The 14,163-nt window shown below is 34.5% G+C and overlaps 1 protein-coding gene across 1 annotated transcript in view; it reads left to right on the plus strand.

Annotated features, from left to right (window-relative positions):
- Positions 1 to 14,163, plus strand: part of AUH (AU RNA binding methylglutaconyl-CoA hydratase) — a 113,143-nt gene that overhangs the window by 47,700 nt on the left and 51,280 nt on the right. Inside the window, exons 5-6 of the mRNA XM_066568877.1 lie at positions 11,734 to 11,826; positions 12,767 to 12,823. Of these exons, the coding sequence (XP_066424974.1) occupies positions 11,734 to 11,826; positions 12,767 to 12,823 (150 nt within the window). The remainder of the gene's footprint in view (positions 1 to 11,733; positions 11,827 to 12,766; positions 12,824 to 14,163) is intronic.

The following is a 14,163-nucleotide window of genomic DNA, read 5'->3' on the forward strand; positions in this document are numbered from 1 at the left end:
AACTAAGTTAAGAATGAATTTTTTAATAAAATACTAAGGTTACTGGCTTTCTGTTGGTTTTGTTGCATTATAACAAATCTTACAGGTCTTTGTTGAAAACATTTGATTCGTTTTTATGCATATGCTGTGATACAACTTAAATAAATGGTGATATTTAGTAACTTTATTTATACATAATTCTATCAGATATGGTTAGTTTTAACATACTCCACTTTGAATGAGATATCTGGAATGAAAGCACCTTGTGGTCAATTGCTTGCATTTGTGTTTTTTATTATGTGCTTTTTCTTTAATTCAGAGCAGATACAGTTCTATATTTACAGATTTTTTTTTTATCTTCTTTAGCATTTCTTCTGTCCTTCTGCCTTTCAGTCATTGCCAAGTTTTAATTTACCTAAAAGAAAGCATTTGTTCATCCTTTGGACAAGCATCCTCTTTTTGAAAAAGTTCCTAGTTTGACTATTGAAGATTGTGCAAACATGCATTTTATGATGCCACGTTATATGCTACATTTTGGGTTTGTTGCAGGCTGTAAAAATTTATTTCAGAGGTCCCAAGAATGGTATCAGGATTATAAAAAATTTTGCTTGATTGCTGGTCTGCTTTTACTCCACCTTCCCATTGTGAAGGCTTAAAAATAATCAAGAATTATCATTGATGAGGTTGATGCTGTGTCTTGTTTTACTGTTTGAATCTGTGAGGCTTCTGTGGAGGTTTAGTTAGCATTTTAAATCCTGGTTTAGGAGTGAACACTCAAAATTTACCAAATTCACCAAATCCACCAAATCTATCTGTGTTTGCTGGAAGTAGATCTGGCCATCAAAAATGTAGTACTCTAGTTTGGAAATCCTGTGATAAGAACTGTGGATTTCTCTCTTAGGGAAGAGAGATACAGGCTATGAGTTGTGTTTACAGGAAAGCTGAATAAAGTTTCAGGTAGCTATCAAATTTGAAAAAGGACAAATTATAGGTGGGTTGTGCTACCGTTCAGAGCCATGCTGAACAGCTGACCTCAGTCATCATGCTCTTTCTGTGTTGCTGACACTGTGAAATACAGATTTTAGCACAGTATTTCGCTTGCTGTGCTATGATGTTACCTGTTTGATTAAGTGTACAACATAACTAATACAGTCCTTGAGTGCCAGCTTTCTGAGTGTGTTGCTAGGCTCTTGCTTGTTTTCCAATGGTAGATTTATTTCTTCTCTTGATATTGAATTAATTTAAGATAGCCTTTGACTAAGTGTTGTCTGATCCTGGTGCTGCTGTACAGCCATGACAAAAATCAACATAACCTCAGCAGTAGTTTAGTTTTTCTTCTGCTAGTAATTCCTAGGGTTCTGAAGGACAAGAGAACATGGACTGGACATGGCTCTTTAAGTTTTCTTCCACAAAGGTAAATATACCAAAAGTAGGATGCTGCTCACTCAGATGATTTATTGAGATCAGCATAGACAGTTTGCACTGTGTTAAAACAGGCCCCAGTATCACTTGCTGTTCAGGGCTTCCATTCCCTCCCCCAGGAGCCACACTTTGCATGTTTGATGTGTTGGTAACACTATCCTTTCTTCACCCCTTTCAGGTTTGAAATTACATGTTTCAATCACTGAATGAGAAAGAAAAGTTTGTTAGCCTGTCTTGGTCTGTGGCTCTGTTCCTTGAAGGAATTGATATTCAAGGGGTAACAACTCCTGACATGGTACTGAAAGCATAATGTTGCTCTTCTATTGAAGAAATCCTGAGCTCACTGATAGGGCCAAGCATGAGGCTTTGACTTCAGAATTGTCAAGTATTGTAGTGAGTGCACCTTTTGCCTGAGTAGGCTCTGACTTAATATTACTAAGCTAGCTTGTTAAAAAAAAAAAAACCCCAAACAAAAAACGCTTACTGTGAAATGTTAGGAAGTGTTTCTTCTGCAGTGTTCTGTAAATGAACTGGCTTGAAACTATTACTTGGTAAATTATGCTAATTTAGAAATAAAATATTTTAGCAGTAGACTAGGGAATGTATTGTGTCAAACAAGAATAGTAGTAATAATAGAGTATGTGTTTTCTTCATACTGTAAATCAGACAAATAGGCAATAAAAAAAAATAAAACCGTATCTAATTTGATTCTCCTAACAGCCAGAGATTATATTAGAGACTATAGTTGTGTGTGTATATTATATAGACAATAGTTTGGAGTTTTATTTTGTGTGCTCTTTAAGAAAGAAAAAAAAACTTGCATAGAAGTAGAATGTATAAATATAACTGAATTCATTTATCTTCTCTGTATTTCATAAATCCACTGCTTGATTATATGCTATGCTGTTTTTGTGTGAGTAATAAGTTCTTAAATGTATTTAGTAAGAGCAAAACTAAAAGAAATAATTTTCATTTTTCTTTTATCCAAAGTTTTTGCTTTTTTTTACAGAAAGTGAATTCTGTTATCTAGGTTTTACTTCATTATTGTCTTCTTGAGGGCAGAATGAGACTACAAGATGAAATGTTGGTAAATATGAAGAAACTGAAGAATCTGTTTATCAGACTGAGAGATCATTGAAATGCCCAAATTATTTTCTATAGTACAAAAAAATCATGGAAGAGTTGGATACAGAAAACAGCTCAGGGGTTTAATTTAACCCCCTCTTTCATTCCCATTAGTTTCCCAGTTTCTGTTTCTTTTATCAAGAATGTAGAACATACTGTCTCTCTTACCTGTCCATAATAAAGTACTAAATATAAAATTTTAAAATAAAGAATATAATATTCCTCTATTAAAGTTGAAACTTTTTTCAATTCAAAAAACCAGTGTTTCTATGTCATATATGAGAGTGAATGATTAATGGTGGAAACTAGGAAATTAATAGGATTGAGTGAGATGCTTTAGCCTCTGTCAAAATAAATGGAAGAAAAACTTTATTAATATCTTTTGCTTAATAATCAGCTGTAATGTGCAGTAACCATTTTCATTAAAAAGCAAAATTTCTTTACAAATACTAAAAAATATGGTGTATTCTTGTGCAGCTCTTTACTGTTGTTGATTGTTTCCTGAACTTTGAAGGTATTAAAGCAAAGACAGTAATGTTCAAGTCTATCAACAATTGTAGTTTATTAAGCTTCTTATCAAAAGCGCAGGAATTAGAGGGTACCTAAAAGCCTTTCACAGTTGTGACAAGCAAATGTATGGCACAGAATTCTGTATTCAGTTTAAAGTGTGGTCGTTTTTGCAGGTGAATATATTTTTGAAACATACAGAGATATAGAAATAAATTGAATAATCACTTTATCATTGTTTTTGCACTTATGTGAGGTAAAGATTTGTAACATTTGATTACTTGCCCTGTGGAAGAATGGTTTGACCAATCGTCTTTACCCTGACAGTCTCTCTCAGCCACTTTCAAATGTTGCTGCATACCCTGGTTGGATTTCTTAGTGTTACAGAATGGATGAAAGTACTTTTTGAAGTATTTTGTTTCTGTTAGCTTTTTTCCTCATTGAAGAATCTTTTTTTGACAGTAGTGCTTGCAACTGAAAATGAAAGGAAACTCTTGTAGTCACTGACTAGATTACAGATTTTGCAAAGCTAGGTAACTGCCTGAAACAAAACTCATTGCAAAGGTTATATGCCATCACAATATTGTTCTTCAGGAAAAGGTCCCCAAAATGAAATCAAGATACTGTGCTGTGTTGTAATTTTTTTTCTGATTTCCTGTGACATAAATTATTTAGTATATTAAATGTAATTTTGTCATCCTCATGTTTCTAGTATAAAGAATATTCCAGTTATCAGAACTGCACCGCCTCTAATTGCCAGTCAAGGGGCATAGCTTATGCCCTTTATGCCCCCCTTCCCCTTTATTTTTTTTAAGTTAAAAGATCTTAGTTTTTATAATCAAGAGCCACATTACCAAGAGACATCATGAACCTGGGTAGTGAAGAGATGGAAGAGAAATTTATTCTGAGTTACAAAATAAGAATATTTAGGAATAAACTTAATTATTTAAAAAACAAAGTAAAAATCCATTCCCAGTTATTATGCAAGCTAGGATGTAGTTTCAAATAATCATTACTGCTAGTTCAAAATTCCTATTTATGTCTGTGACCTTTTGAAAATTCTTTTATGACTTGTAACCAGACAACTTGAAGATTTTGGGTTCATAAAGAAACTCTGTAAAGTAACAGATCTCAAACCTTTCAATGCTAGTGTAGGAATCAGCCCATAGACTTGCAGTATTATAGGAGTTTAAGCTATTTTTAGTTGAAATATACACTAAAGATAAATGGTTTGTAAATAAGTGCATTTCTTTGTAATAGCAAGACTAAAATTTGTAATTCTTTATTTGACATTCTCACTCTTAAGATATGACTCTTTTTCCCTCTTTCTTGCTTTCCTAATGGGTGACCTTCAATCATAGAATCTATCTATACATATGCACTTAGTGGTATTTAAACATTTTGGGATCATGTGACCATTCTGTTTATTAATTTGAAGTCTCCATTGTTACTACATTTAAATAAATGTACTAAGAAATGGGGAGGGAGCTTTCTTATGTGTAGATTAATATTTGTCCTTGGTGAGGTTCTGGAACAACTAAACGTGGAAACTAAACTACTGCTGGGCACACAAGGGACAAGAAAGTCATAAGGTGAAGTCATAAGGTGGAGTCACAGGAGGGTAATGTTGCTTAACCAGTCTGACAACCTATGATGAAACGAGAGTTTGTTAGATGAGAAACATTGTTTCTCATTGTTTGTTAGATTGAGAAACATGGATATTGTCTACCTTGACTTCAGTAAGGCTTTTGACAGTACCTCTTGTAAAATTTTTGTTGAGTAACTGGTGAGTATGGACTGGATGAAAAGGTGGTGAAATTGATTGAAAATTGGCTAAATGAATGGGTACAGACTACAGAATGCATCTGCAGCATGAAGTCTGCTTGGAGGCCCCTAGGCAGTCTGTATCCCAGGGGCAGCACCAGATTCAGTCCTGTTCAACATCTTGTATGGTCTGGATGATGGGATAGAATGTAGACTCAGCAAATTTGCTGATGCTGTAAAATCCTAAGGAGTGGGTTGTGTTACCATTCAGAGGGAATTCAGCAAGCTGGAGAAACAGACTAACAGGAACCTCAATAATTTCTACAAAGGAAAATGCAGACAATCTCATGCACCAGATACGTTATGGGGGTAATGATAGGAAAAGCAGCAGCACAAAAAACCCTGCAGGTCTGGGTGGGACAGCAAGTTGAATGTGAGGTAGCACTGTGCCATCCATTGTGGCCAGGAAGGATGGTGGTATCCTGGGCTGTATTAGGATCAGTGTTACCAAGAGTGGAGGGAGGTGATCCTTTTGCTCTCATTAGCACAGGTGAGGCCACTGCTGGAGTACTATGGCCAGTTCTAGGCTCCTAAGTAAAAGGCAGAGCTACTGCAAAGTCCAGTGAAAGGCCCTGAAAGGGCCTTTTCTCTTCAGTGAGAAAAGGTTGAGCAAGCTAGGACCAGAGAAGAGATGGCTAATGAGGTGATCTCAGCAATATATGAAGGTATTGGAAGATGGAGCTGGGCCATCTCTGATGGTGTCTGTTGACACAACCAGAGGCAGTGAGCACAAACCGGAACAGAAAAGATTCTCCCTGAGATCAGGAAGTCCTTATTCAGTGTGAAGGGACTGAACATTGATAAAGGTTACCCAGGTGGTTCTGAAGTCTCCCTCTTTAGAGATCTTCCAAAATCACCTGGACATGAGCTTGAGCAGCCTGTTCAAGGTGAGGCTGGTTGAGCAGACAGGCTGGACAAGGTGAGCTGCAGAACTCTCTTCAGCCTTGGCTATTCTGTGATTTAAGGGTTTCCCACGTGCTGCAGACATACGTAGGCAGATGTTTGCCACACTTTCTTAGTTTGCTAGAGTTAAATAACAAATTTTGGAACTGTTAATCTCCCTCAATTTATAGCATACTTTCCTCTATAAATGGAAAATTACATACTGTAATACTGACAGTATGCAAGATACTTTGATACAATTCATCCTCTTGGCTTTATGATTTATGAAATCCATTATTCAAAAGGAAAAATTACTTGCTGGAAATGCCCCCTGAAGTTGTTTGTCCTAGTAAGCTGTTCACTAATCAACCTTATTTGTCAAATAATCAGAAATGCACATGTGGAATAAATAGCTTGGACAATCTTTTTCTTTGTTCTGTGGCAATTCAGTTGTGTTGTTATTTAAAATTGAATTTTGTAGCTACTTCTGTCTTAGATGGATACTCACAGTTTTTGAGGCAAGTAGAGTATGCTCACTACTTTCAGTTTCATTCTGGATAACAAGAATTCTTCTGCTCATAATTAAAGAAAAGGGTTTTGACTCTGGTTCGGTAGGTACTAGAGGTAGTGACAAGCTTCTGGTTTATATCTGAATAGCTGTTCTTTCTGAAGGTTGGTTGCCAGAGGTCACTGAATTAAGATGAGAAAGACACAATAAGGACCTTTTTTTAACATTTTCCAGGTACAGGACAACACAGGAATAATAGCAAGGGAAGATAAGGTGACTGTCTTTCGTTTCATTAATATTTTGTATCAAATGCATAAAAAGGCAAGCTTTAAACTAGGGCTCCATTTGAATGTTTGTAGATACCAAATTCTGACTGCTATAATTAGTTGAGTTGAAAATATTTGCCCTAATCTGTAAAAAGTACTTAAAAAATAGAAACTAATTATATCTAAGTTAGCTAAGGTATAAGAAGTTAATTATATCTATATCTATATCTCATTATATCTAATTGTATCTAATTATAATAGAATTTTTGCATTGTTAGGGCTTGAGTGGACTTTCATGGAATTTTCTGATTCTGTTACTGCAAGTGGTACTGCAGTAACAGTGCAGACCTTTTACTTTAAGGGAAGCAGAATTATATGTCAATTAGAGTTTATTTCTTTAATGATGGCTCCTATGTCTTAGCTAAAGGAAGGGAGTACTGCGGGCATTCTTCAGGTTAATTGCAACAGCTGCCAGGCTACAATTGAGTGATTCTCATACACCTCATTGGCACGTGAACAGTCTGAATCTCAAAATCTTGTTTCTAGCTCAGGAATGGGAATTTTTTTTCCATTTATATGAATATGTAGTACAGTTGCTTACAGAAAATCTTACATATATAAATTTGTTTAGCAAGCAAGGAGGACACTCCAAGGAGGTTGGTCTTTTTGAATTTGATATATTCTGAATTTGTAATTATTTTTCCTGCATTTTAAATATTTTAAGTTAATCAGCTGGGACAGGTTCATGCAGGTTGACTAGGAACACAAATCACAAAGTCTGGAATTCTGAATAACCATATTATTCTTCCTCTGCCTGTTTCAGGAACTCACAGTAAGGGATCAGCATTAGCAGTAGGTCTTCCTTTGAGTAATGGGACACCAGCTAAAGAATGTGGTTTCTTGCCTATTATATGAAATCTACTGTATATAATGTTTCATAAGAACGAGGCTACTTTCATATGTGAATTGTTGCCATTTTGGTTTTACTGTATGTACTCATTCTTCATGCTTCCTTCATCCTTACTAACTTGGAACGTAGGTTTTCCTTGTTGATCAGACCATTTATTTTTTTTTGTCAGTAATGAGAAACTGATGTTGTGTAGGAATAAAAAAAGGCTACATGACAGTTACTAAGAAAGTGTCACATGTAATCCTGTTTCCGCCCAGCTATTATCTTACATATCTGTAATTTTATAAGAACTTCCTTAATAAATTAGTGCAAAGACTAAACAGTCATTTATGATTCAGATCAGTAGAATCCAGGCATTTTCTACTTTCTATTTGGGGAATGCCAGTATCTGCAGTAGTATGACTCAGCTGTGTGGGTGTTATGGCACACATCTGAGAAACTATTTAGTGGTCAAATCCTCCAGACCAGGTGCCTGTATTTATATGCTGGTCTGTTGTTTGTCATATCATGGTCTCTAAGCAGGAAGGAAATCCCTTGTTAGTCAGCAGCAGTAGACATCATGTGGAAAGTCACTTGAAGGTGAAATAACAATTACCTGCCTCAGAGCAACTGTGATTGTTTGAAATTACTTCCAACACATTACATGTGTTTTTATATGCTTAATTGCAAAGTGCTCCCCCGTGACATTCTGTACTCATGACAAAACCATGGGTTTACTTACTCTATTCTACACCTTTCAGTAATGAAGAGTCACAGGAAAGCTGGGAGTATCTCAAGACTACAAGATGCTGCCAGTCCACCTAATCTAAAACTACATGTGACGTGTATGTTTATCAGGGATGTATTTCTGAAGTTGAGCTGAAAGTTCACAGTTAGTGCAGAAAGGAAGCATGTTCATTTCTTTATATTGCTGTATGCCATATTTTCTATTTTGTTTGAGCTGTTTATGGATTTAGTTGAGGTATCTAATGTAACTAAGTTTATTTTCTCTTACTGAAGTTCTTCAGTTTACCTGATGGTCACTCTACCTGTGTCATGTCTTGAATGACCAGTAAACATCCTTTTTTACAGGCTTTGTCAGCTTCTGTGCTAAGAGATTATTCTTTAGACAACTTATGCATTAAATTTATTTTAATTTGCTTGTTCACATTTGTCTTCTCTTCAGCTAGAAGTCTCTGCTCTTGTGATCTCAAATATAGGGATGTGTTTTTGTCTTATGTCTGGCTCTGGTGCTGACATTACATAAACTGAATTGGACCCTTCTATTTCTTTACTGTACTTAGAACTTTACTTTTCTGTAATATAATTAAGCATTGATGTTACATTAGGATGTGACTTTTGGCATTTGCTTGGGATGTATTTTATGTGCAGAATAGACTTGTATTTACAGAATAAGCAGCATGTTTTACATTAGAATAGAAGTGTGAAGTAATCCTTTTTGAATTAATTTTGTGAACTACCTTATTATTTAGTAGCTCACAGTCCACACTTTGATGTGCTATGGTAACTCAGTGAAATTCTCTAACTAAAGTTTAATGCTGCTCATTACTTAGTCTTTTTAATTACTTCTGACAACTTAAATCTTTATGTATACATGGTCTACTCTTGTCTCTGTGTTGTACTCTCTCATTTAGTTTAGCTAATCTGTTTCTTTTATATATATCTTAAACTCCTTTTTTATTTTACTGTGCAGCTCATGATGGCACCCTGATAAATCCGAATCACATCTAGAATTTAGGATGTATGAGTAGCAGTACAGCAATTGCCCAAAATTTGTATCTTGTTATTTGAACTGTTACAAAAATCTGGAATGTTAAAGCATAAAACCACTAGGCCTCTTGGCAAAGCTTTAAATATTTTTTATCACTCATAGCAAATGAGCCTTATCATGTAGAATCATGTGGAGATTGACCTGTCTATATGTGTAATTTATTGTTCCTAAAGTTTGAGTGCATACAACTCAATTAAGCCTACAGGGCATTATTTGTCAAACATCATCTCTGCTTTTGTTATGGGCTCAACAGTTTTGGCAGCTGTACATTAAAATCATGCAGATAAATGTGATCTCGTGTTTCTTATGCTACAAAATACTAATACTCCAGGAAACTTCACCCTTGTTAAAAAGTTCTTGTGGCCTGGAAACTCAGTTTACAATCCCAAGTGATTACTAACTTTTTTCGATGCTAGTTTTTCTGATGCTTCACAAGAACCTGTTAAAAGGATTAATTTCTTAAATTCATTTAATAGATACACATAAGGCTGTTACAGGGGATTTGTCTTTTGCCTTTCATTCATTGTCAACTCTTATATCAGGTGATCCTTTCAAATTAATATCCTTGGGAAGTGATGATTCTAACATTGTCAAACTGCTTTTTATCCCCTTGAATTATGATTTTTTTATTATTTTGTGATAGGAGCTGGCTCTAATTCTTGAAACCAAGCTGTTTTGTAATGCTCATTTTGTAACTTCCATTTCCATATGTAATAGTCTACTTGAATTGCACCATAGCTAATTCCAGAAGTTGCTTATCTTAGGAAAGTATTCTGCCTTGGAGTACTGCAAAAGCCATGCAAACAGTGCTCAAGATAGTATTTGCTAGTCTCTGATAAATGGAACATTCATATAGGCAATAACTGCTGGAAACTGCAGTTAACAATGACCCTGCCTTCATGTTCAGGCAAACTATTTTTTATTTACCCAAGGCAAAGGCATATTTCTTTGAGAGAAAGGCTAGCTGTGTCAGCTAGCAAAATTGCAAGACTGTTTGGCAAATTGGTTGTGTTGACAGGGTTATAAGTTTCTGTCAGGAGCCCTGGCCTGTTGGAAATGAGAGTTGCCTTTCCATATAACTAAGAAGAAGTAAATAGAGGAAGAGCAGATTTTTCTACTATTCCTCTGTCTCCTATGCCTTCTGTGGCAGATGGCAGGTATAATGGATACCTTGAGCTCTTTTAAGTCACTGAAAGAGCTCTTGCAAGCAGTAATCAGTAGCCTCTTTTGGCACTGAAATTGATTCAGATAATCACTATTAATAATGATCTAAACCAGTAACCCAGGGACTTTGTTTTAAGGCATCTGTTAGAATCTTGAAAAGCATTGCTAAATTTTTGTTCTTTTTTTAAAGACAATTGGATTTTCATTAGCTGTTAATCATTAATGCAGGTCAATTTGCAGCTAAAATAACCTTTGTTTAATGACGTATTTTGTTTGTTACCCAGTGAGAGACTACTGGCTTGTATAATAATTGTCATGCTGATGTATACCAATATTTAATTGATTCTTTTGTTGAATGAAGTTATCTGAAGTTTATTTGTCAGACAGGAAAAAGGTAAGCTAGGTAGCACAATTTCTAAATTTAGAACTAGCTAGTTGACTAGGAAAAGTTCTAATTAATACATTGAAGTAATAATTTTTATTACCCTTCTAGATTTTACTCTTTATATTTTTAATTATTTTAAATTACTATTTTTTCATATTACCCTTCTAGATTTTAAAAGGAAATAAGTCTTTTAAAGTCTTTCATACATCATTTTAATTTATATCTTGGTAGAATAATTTTTTCCTCTTCTATTTTTGGCTTATGAAACTGAATGAACTGGTCATTGAATTAAATTAGCTGAAACATTAAAACAAAGAAAATATTTTTTAACATCTGCAAAAAAAAAACTGTTGTCAAGAGCTGATTTAACATTTAAAAAAGCTGTACACCCAAGTGTCTGGCTAATGAGTTGCTTTTCACTATCTTTGAAACTTTAGTAGCAACAATGTACTACTGGACTACTGTTTGAGTATATTTTAAAATGGGTAGCTTGTGTTAACTCTTACATTAAATATAATTAAAGCTGTAATATATAAATGTATTTCCAAAATCAAAATGCATTTTTCATCAAACTTTGAGTTTGTGGTGAATAGGGATGAAGAGAACGTGAATTTGCAGAAGGTGAAAAGCAGTACTTCAGGCTGATTGTTTAAATGACTTGCTTATATCAGAACACTGGTGATAAATTACATATAGACCATGCCATGGTCGCACAGGCCTCTGGAGCCCTGCTACCTGTCATGTGTGCTGGCAGTATCTGCATTTGTTTGTCAAACTGAAGAGTTTCCCACCTCTATTAAGCTGTTAGCAGCTGCTTTACAGGAGAAAAGGGGCAATGGTGGTGGCCATCATTGCCAGTGGTGGTCTGAGAATGTCAAGACACAATTTCTAGCTTTGAAATGTATGACTGTAGAATGAACAAAACTACTGAAATTACTTTCCAGAAGTGTTCTTTATGAGGTTGGTGTTAATTGGTACTTTCTTTTTCAGCTAATCTGCCTGTACCTACTATTGCTGCAATAGATGGAACTGCCTTAGGTGGTGGCCTAGAACTTGCGTTAGCCTGTGATATACGGGTGGCAGGTAGGTCTGAATACTACTATGGAATGTAGGGTTATTAGTGTTATAGCTGGCTTGACTAATCTGTCTGTTGGCAACAGTCTTACAAAACTTACTTGATATTTGACATTGTTCATAACCCATTATTTGAAAGTGCTTTAGCAGAAACCTGTCTAAATACTTGCTAATATTTCATTTATAACAACTTAACTCTGTTAGTTGGATTGATTTTTTAAACATTTATGTGATTCTTCTGACCCTAATTTTATCAGTCTTGCCTAAAGGGTCATGCAATTACTTTCTTTTTTTTCTTTTTTTTTTTTTTAATTCTTGTGTGTTTGAAGTGCTCTAGATGGAGACTTGATTTTATTGAAACAGGGTGCAGGGAAAAAACAAAAGTTGCTAGTAAGTGTATTATTACATAAGAAATTAAATTGTAAAAGTGACAGACACTCTTGAAAAGAGGAATCTTGAGCTAATGAGCTGTCAGAACTGTAAAGCCTGTTGATGGAAAGTAAATGGATACTTCATTCTGAGCCAGTAAGTTAGGATTTATAATGTTGTTTGACTTTAGAGAATATTCTGTCACCTAAAGAATTCAAATAATCAGATACAGCATTCTACCCCATTCTAAGATGTTAAGCAATAACATCCATTTTCTTTTAGTACTTTCCATTTGAATGCAAGTCTCATTACTCACTGTTATTGCTTACTTGCTATGTGAAAATGACTAAAGTACTGAATTTACCTTGATGGAAGTAGTTGGATCTTTCACTAAAAGCAGATCAGTTGAATCTATTTGAAGTTGTTTTTTTTAATAAACAAATTCTTTAAAAAGTGATTTATTTTTCTTTTTGAAGAAAACTTAATATATTAGCAAACTTCTAGGTCATCATGATGTATTTTCCATAGATTTTTTTCCTTCTACATTAGAATAAGAACTTCTTTACATTCTGTTTTTTAGCATCTTCTGCTAAAATGGGCCTAGTTGAAACAAAGTTGGCGATCATTCCAGGTGCAGGTATGAATGTTTTGCTTTTGCTACCACAGATAACTAAATAACACACATACTTAGTGTTAGATTTTGAATTGTTTATGGTGCTTATTCTTATATTTCTTTTAAGTATTATAGCATGTGTTACACCTTATTGCTTGTAATATTTACCAAAATTAAAAAGTGTGTTTCTTATCTTCAGAGACAGTCACCTGTATACTATGTTTTTAAGCAAAGTCTTCATTAACTAAGTCAACATTGAGTGATTCTGTAAATGACATTTAATGTCTTGATCTGGAGACTGAATAATTTTACAAAGGATCAAGCAAGGAAGAAGGATTAGCTGTCAGTGTACAAAACCAATTATTTGAATTAAGATCCACTTTTACATAACATTTGGTACTTTAGGATTCAAATTCTGCTTTCAAGCTGCTTGTATATTGGTTGTAAAGAGTTTAAGAATTGGAAGTGTAGCTCTGGATAAATCTGTTACCTTGCCAAGATTTTTTGAGTCAAAAACTTCTTTTTATTTCGAAGGCCAGTTGACCTGCTTTTCACATACTCAAGATGAATGAATGTTATGTAATTAATAATTTTCAAGGAGTTATTACAAAACCTTATGTTTTTATTTTATGTATTAATTATTGCTACTTGAATTAAGATATTTGCTGCTCTGGGAAAATGGCAGTAGCTGGGAAAAAGGTGCATCCCTGTGATTTTTTACCTTCATTTCTGGGAGTTCTTGGGAACTTTATAATGTTTCTTTGCTCCTGTTTTCTTTCTAATCGGTGGAACCTATTTTGAAAGCATTATATTCAGTTCTAGTGGATACCATTGCAGGTCATGTAAAAAAACAGTAAAATCAACCATAATAGCAGTAGTGGTATGAACTTTGTGTATAAAACTGTCCCATCCTATGACTAATCTGGAATTATTGTACGATTTCAATTGCTGTATGATTTTGGTTATTGTTGAGATGTGATTTCAGTCAAAACTTTCTCTGGTCAGAGCTGCATTTTACATAAGGAAAACAGTTATGATTGATGTCTGGTTTCTTTTTTGTAGAGGATAAAGATAATAACGCAGATGATTTTAAAGATGTATTTACTGGTAGTGGTGTTATCATGAAATAATGGAAATTTGGAAATAAGTTCCAGTAAATAAAAAGACAGAAGTTTATGCTGTTTATCTTTGTTGTCAGTTTTTGCTTTTTGTCCTCCCACTCCTTCCTTTCCTAAGTAATTCTGTAGGACAGTATTGAAAACATACTCTCGAGCTCAAGAAATTCAGCTCAAATTCTCTATATATTCTCTGTATTCAGCTTTTTGAGGTTGTCTCATTTCCTTGTCTTCAGTTAATTATAGATG

Source organism: Molothrus aeneus, chromosome Z (assembly GCF_037042795.1).
Source record: "Molothrus aeneus isolate 106 chromosome Z, BPBGC_Maene_1.0, whole genome shotgun sequence".
Lineage (NCBI taxonomy): Eukaryota > Metazoa > Chordata > Aves > Passeriformes > Icteridae > Molothrus > Molothrus aeneus.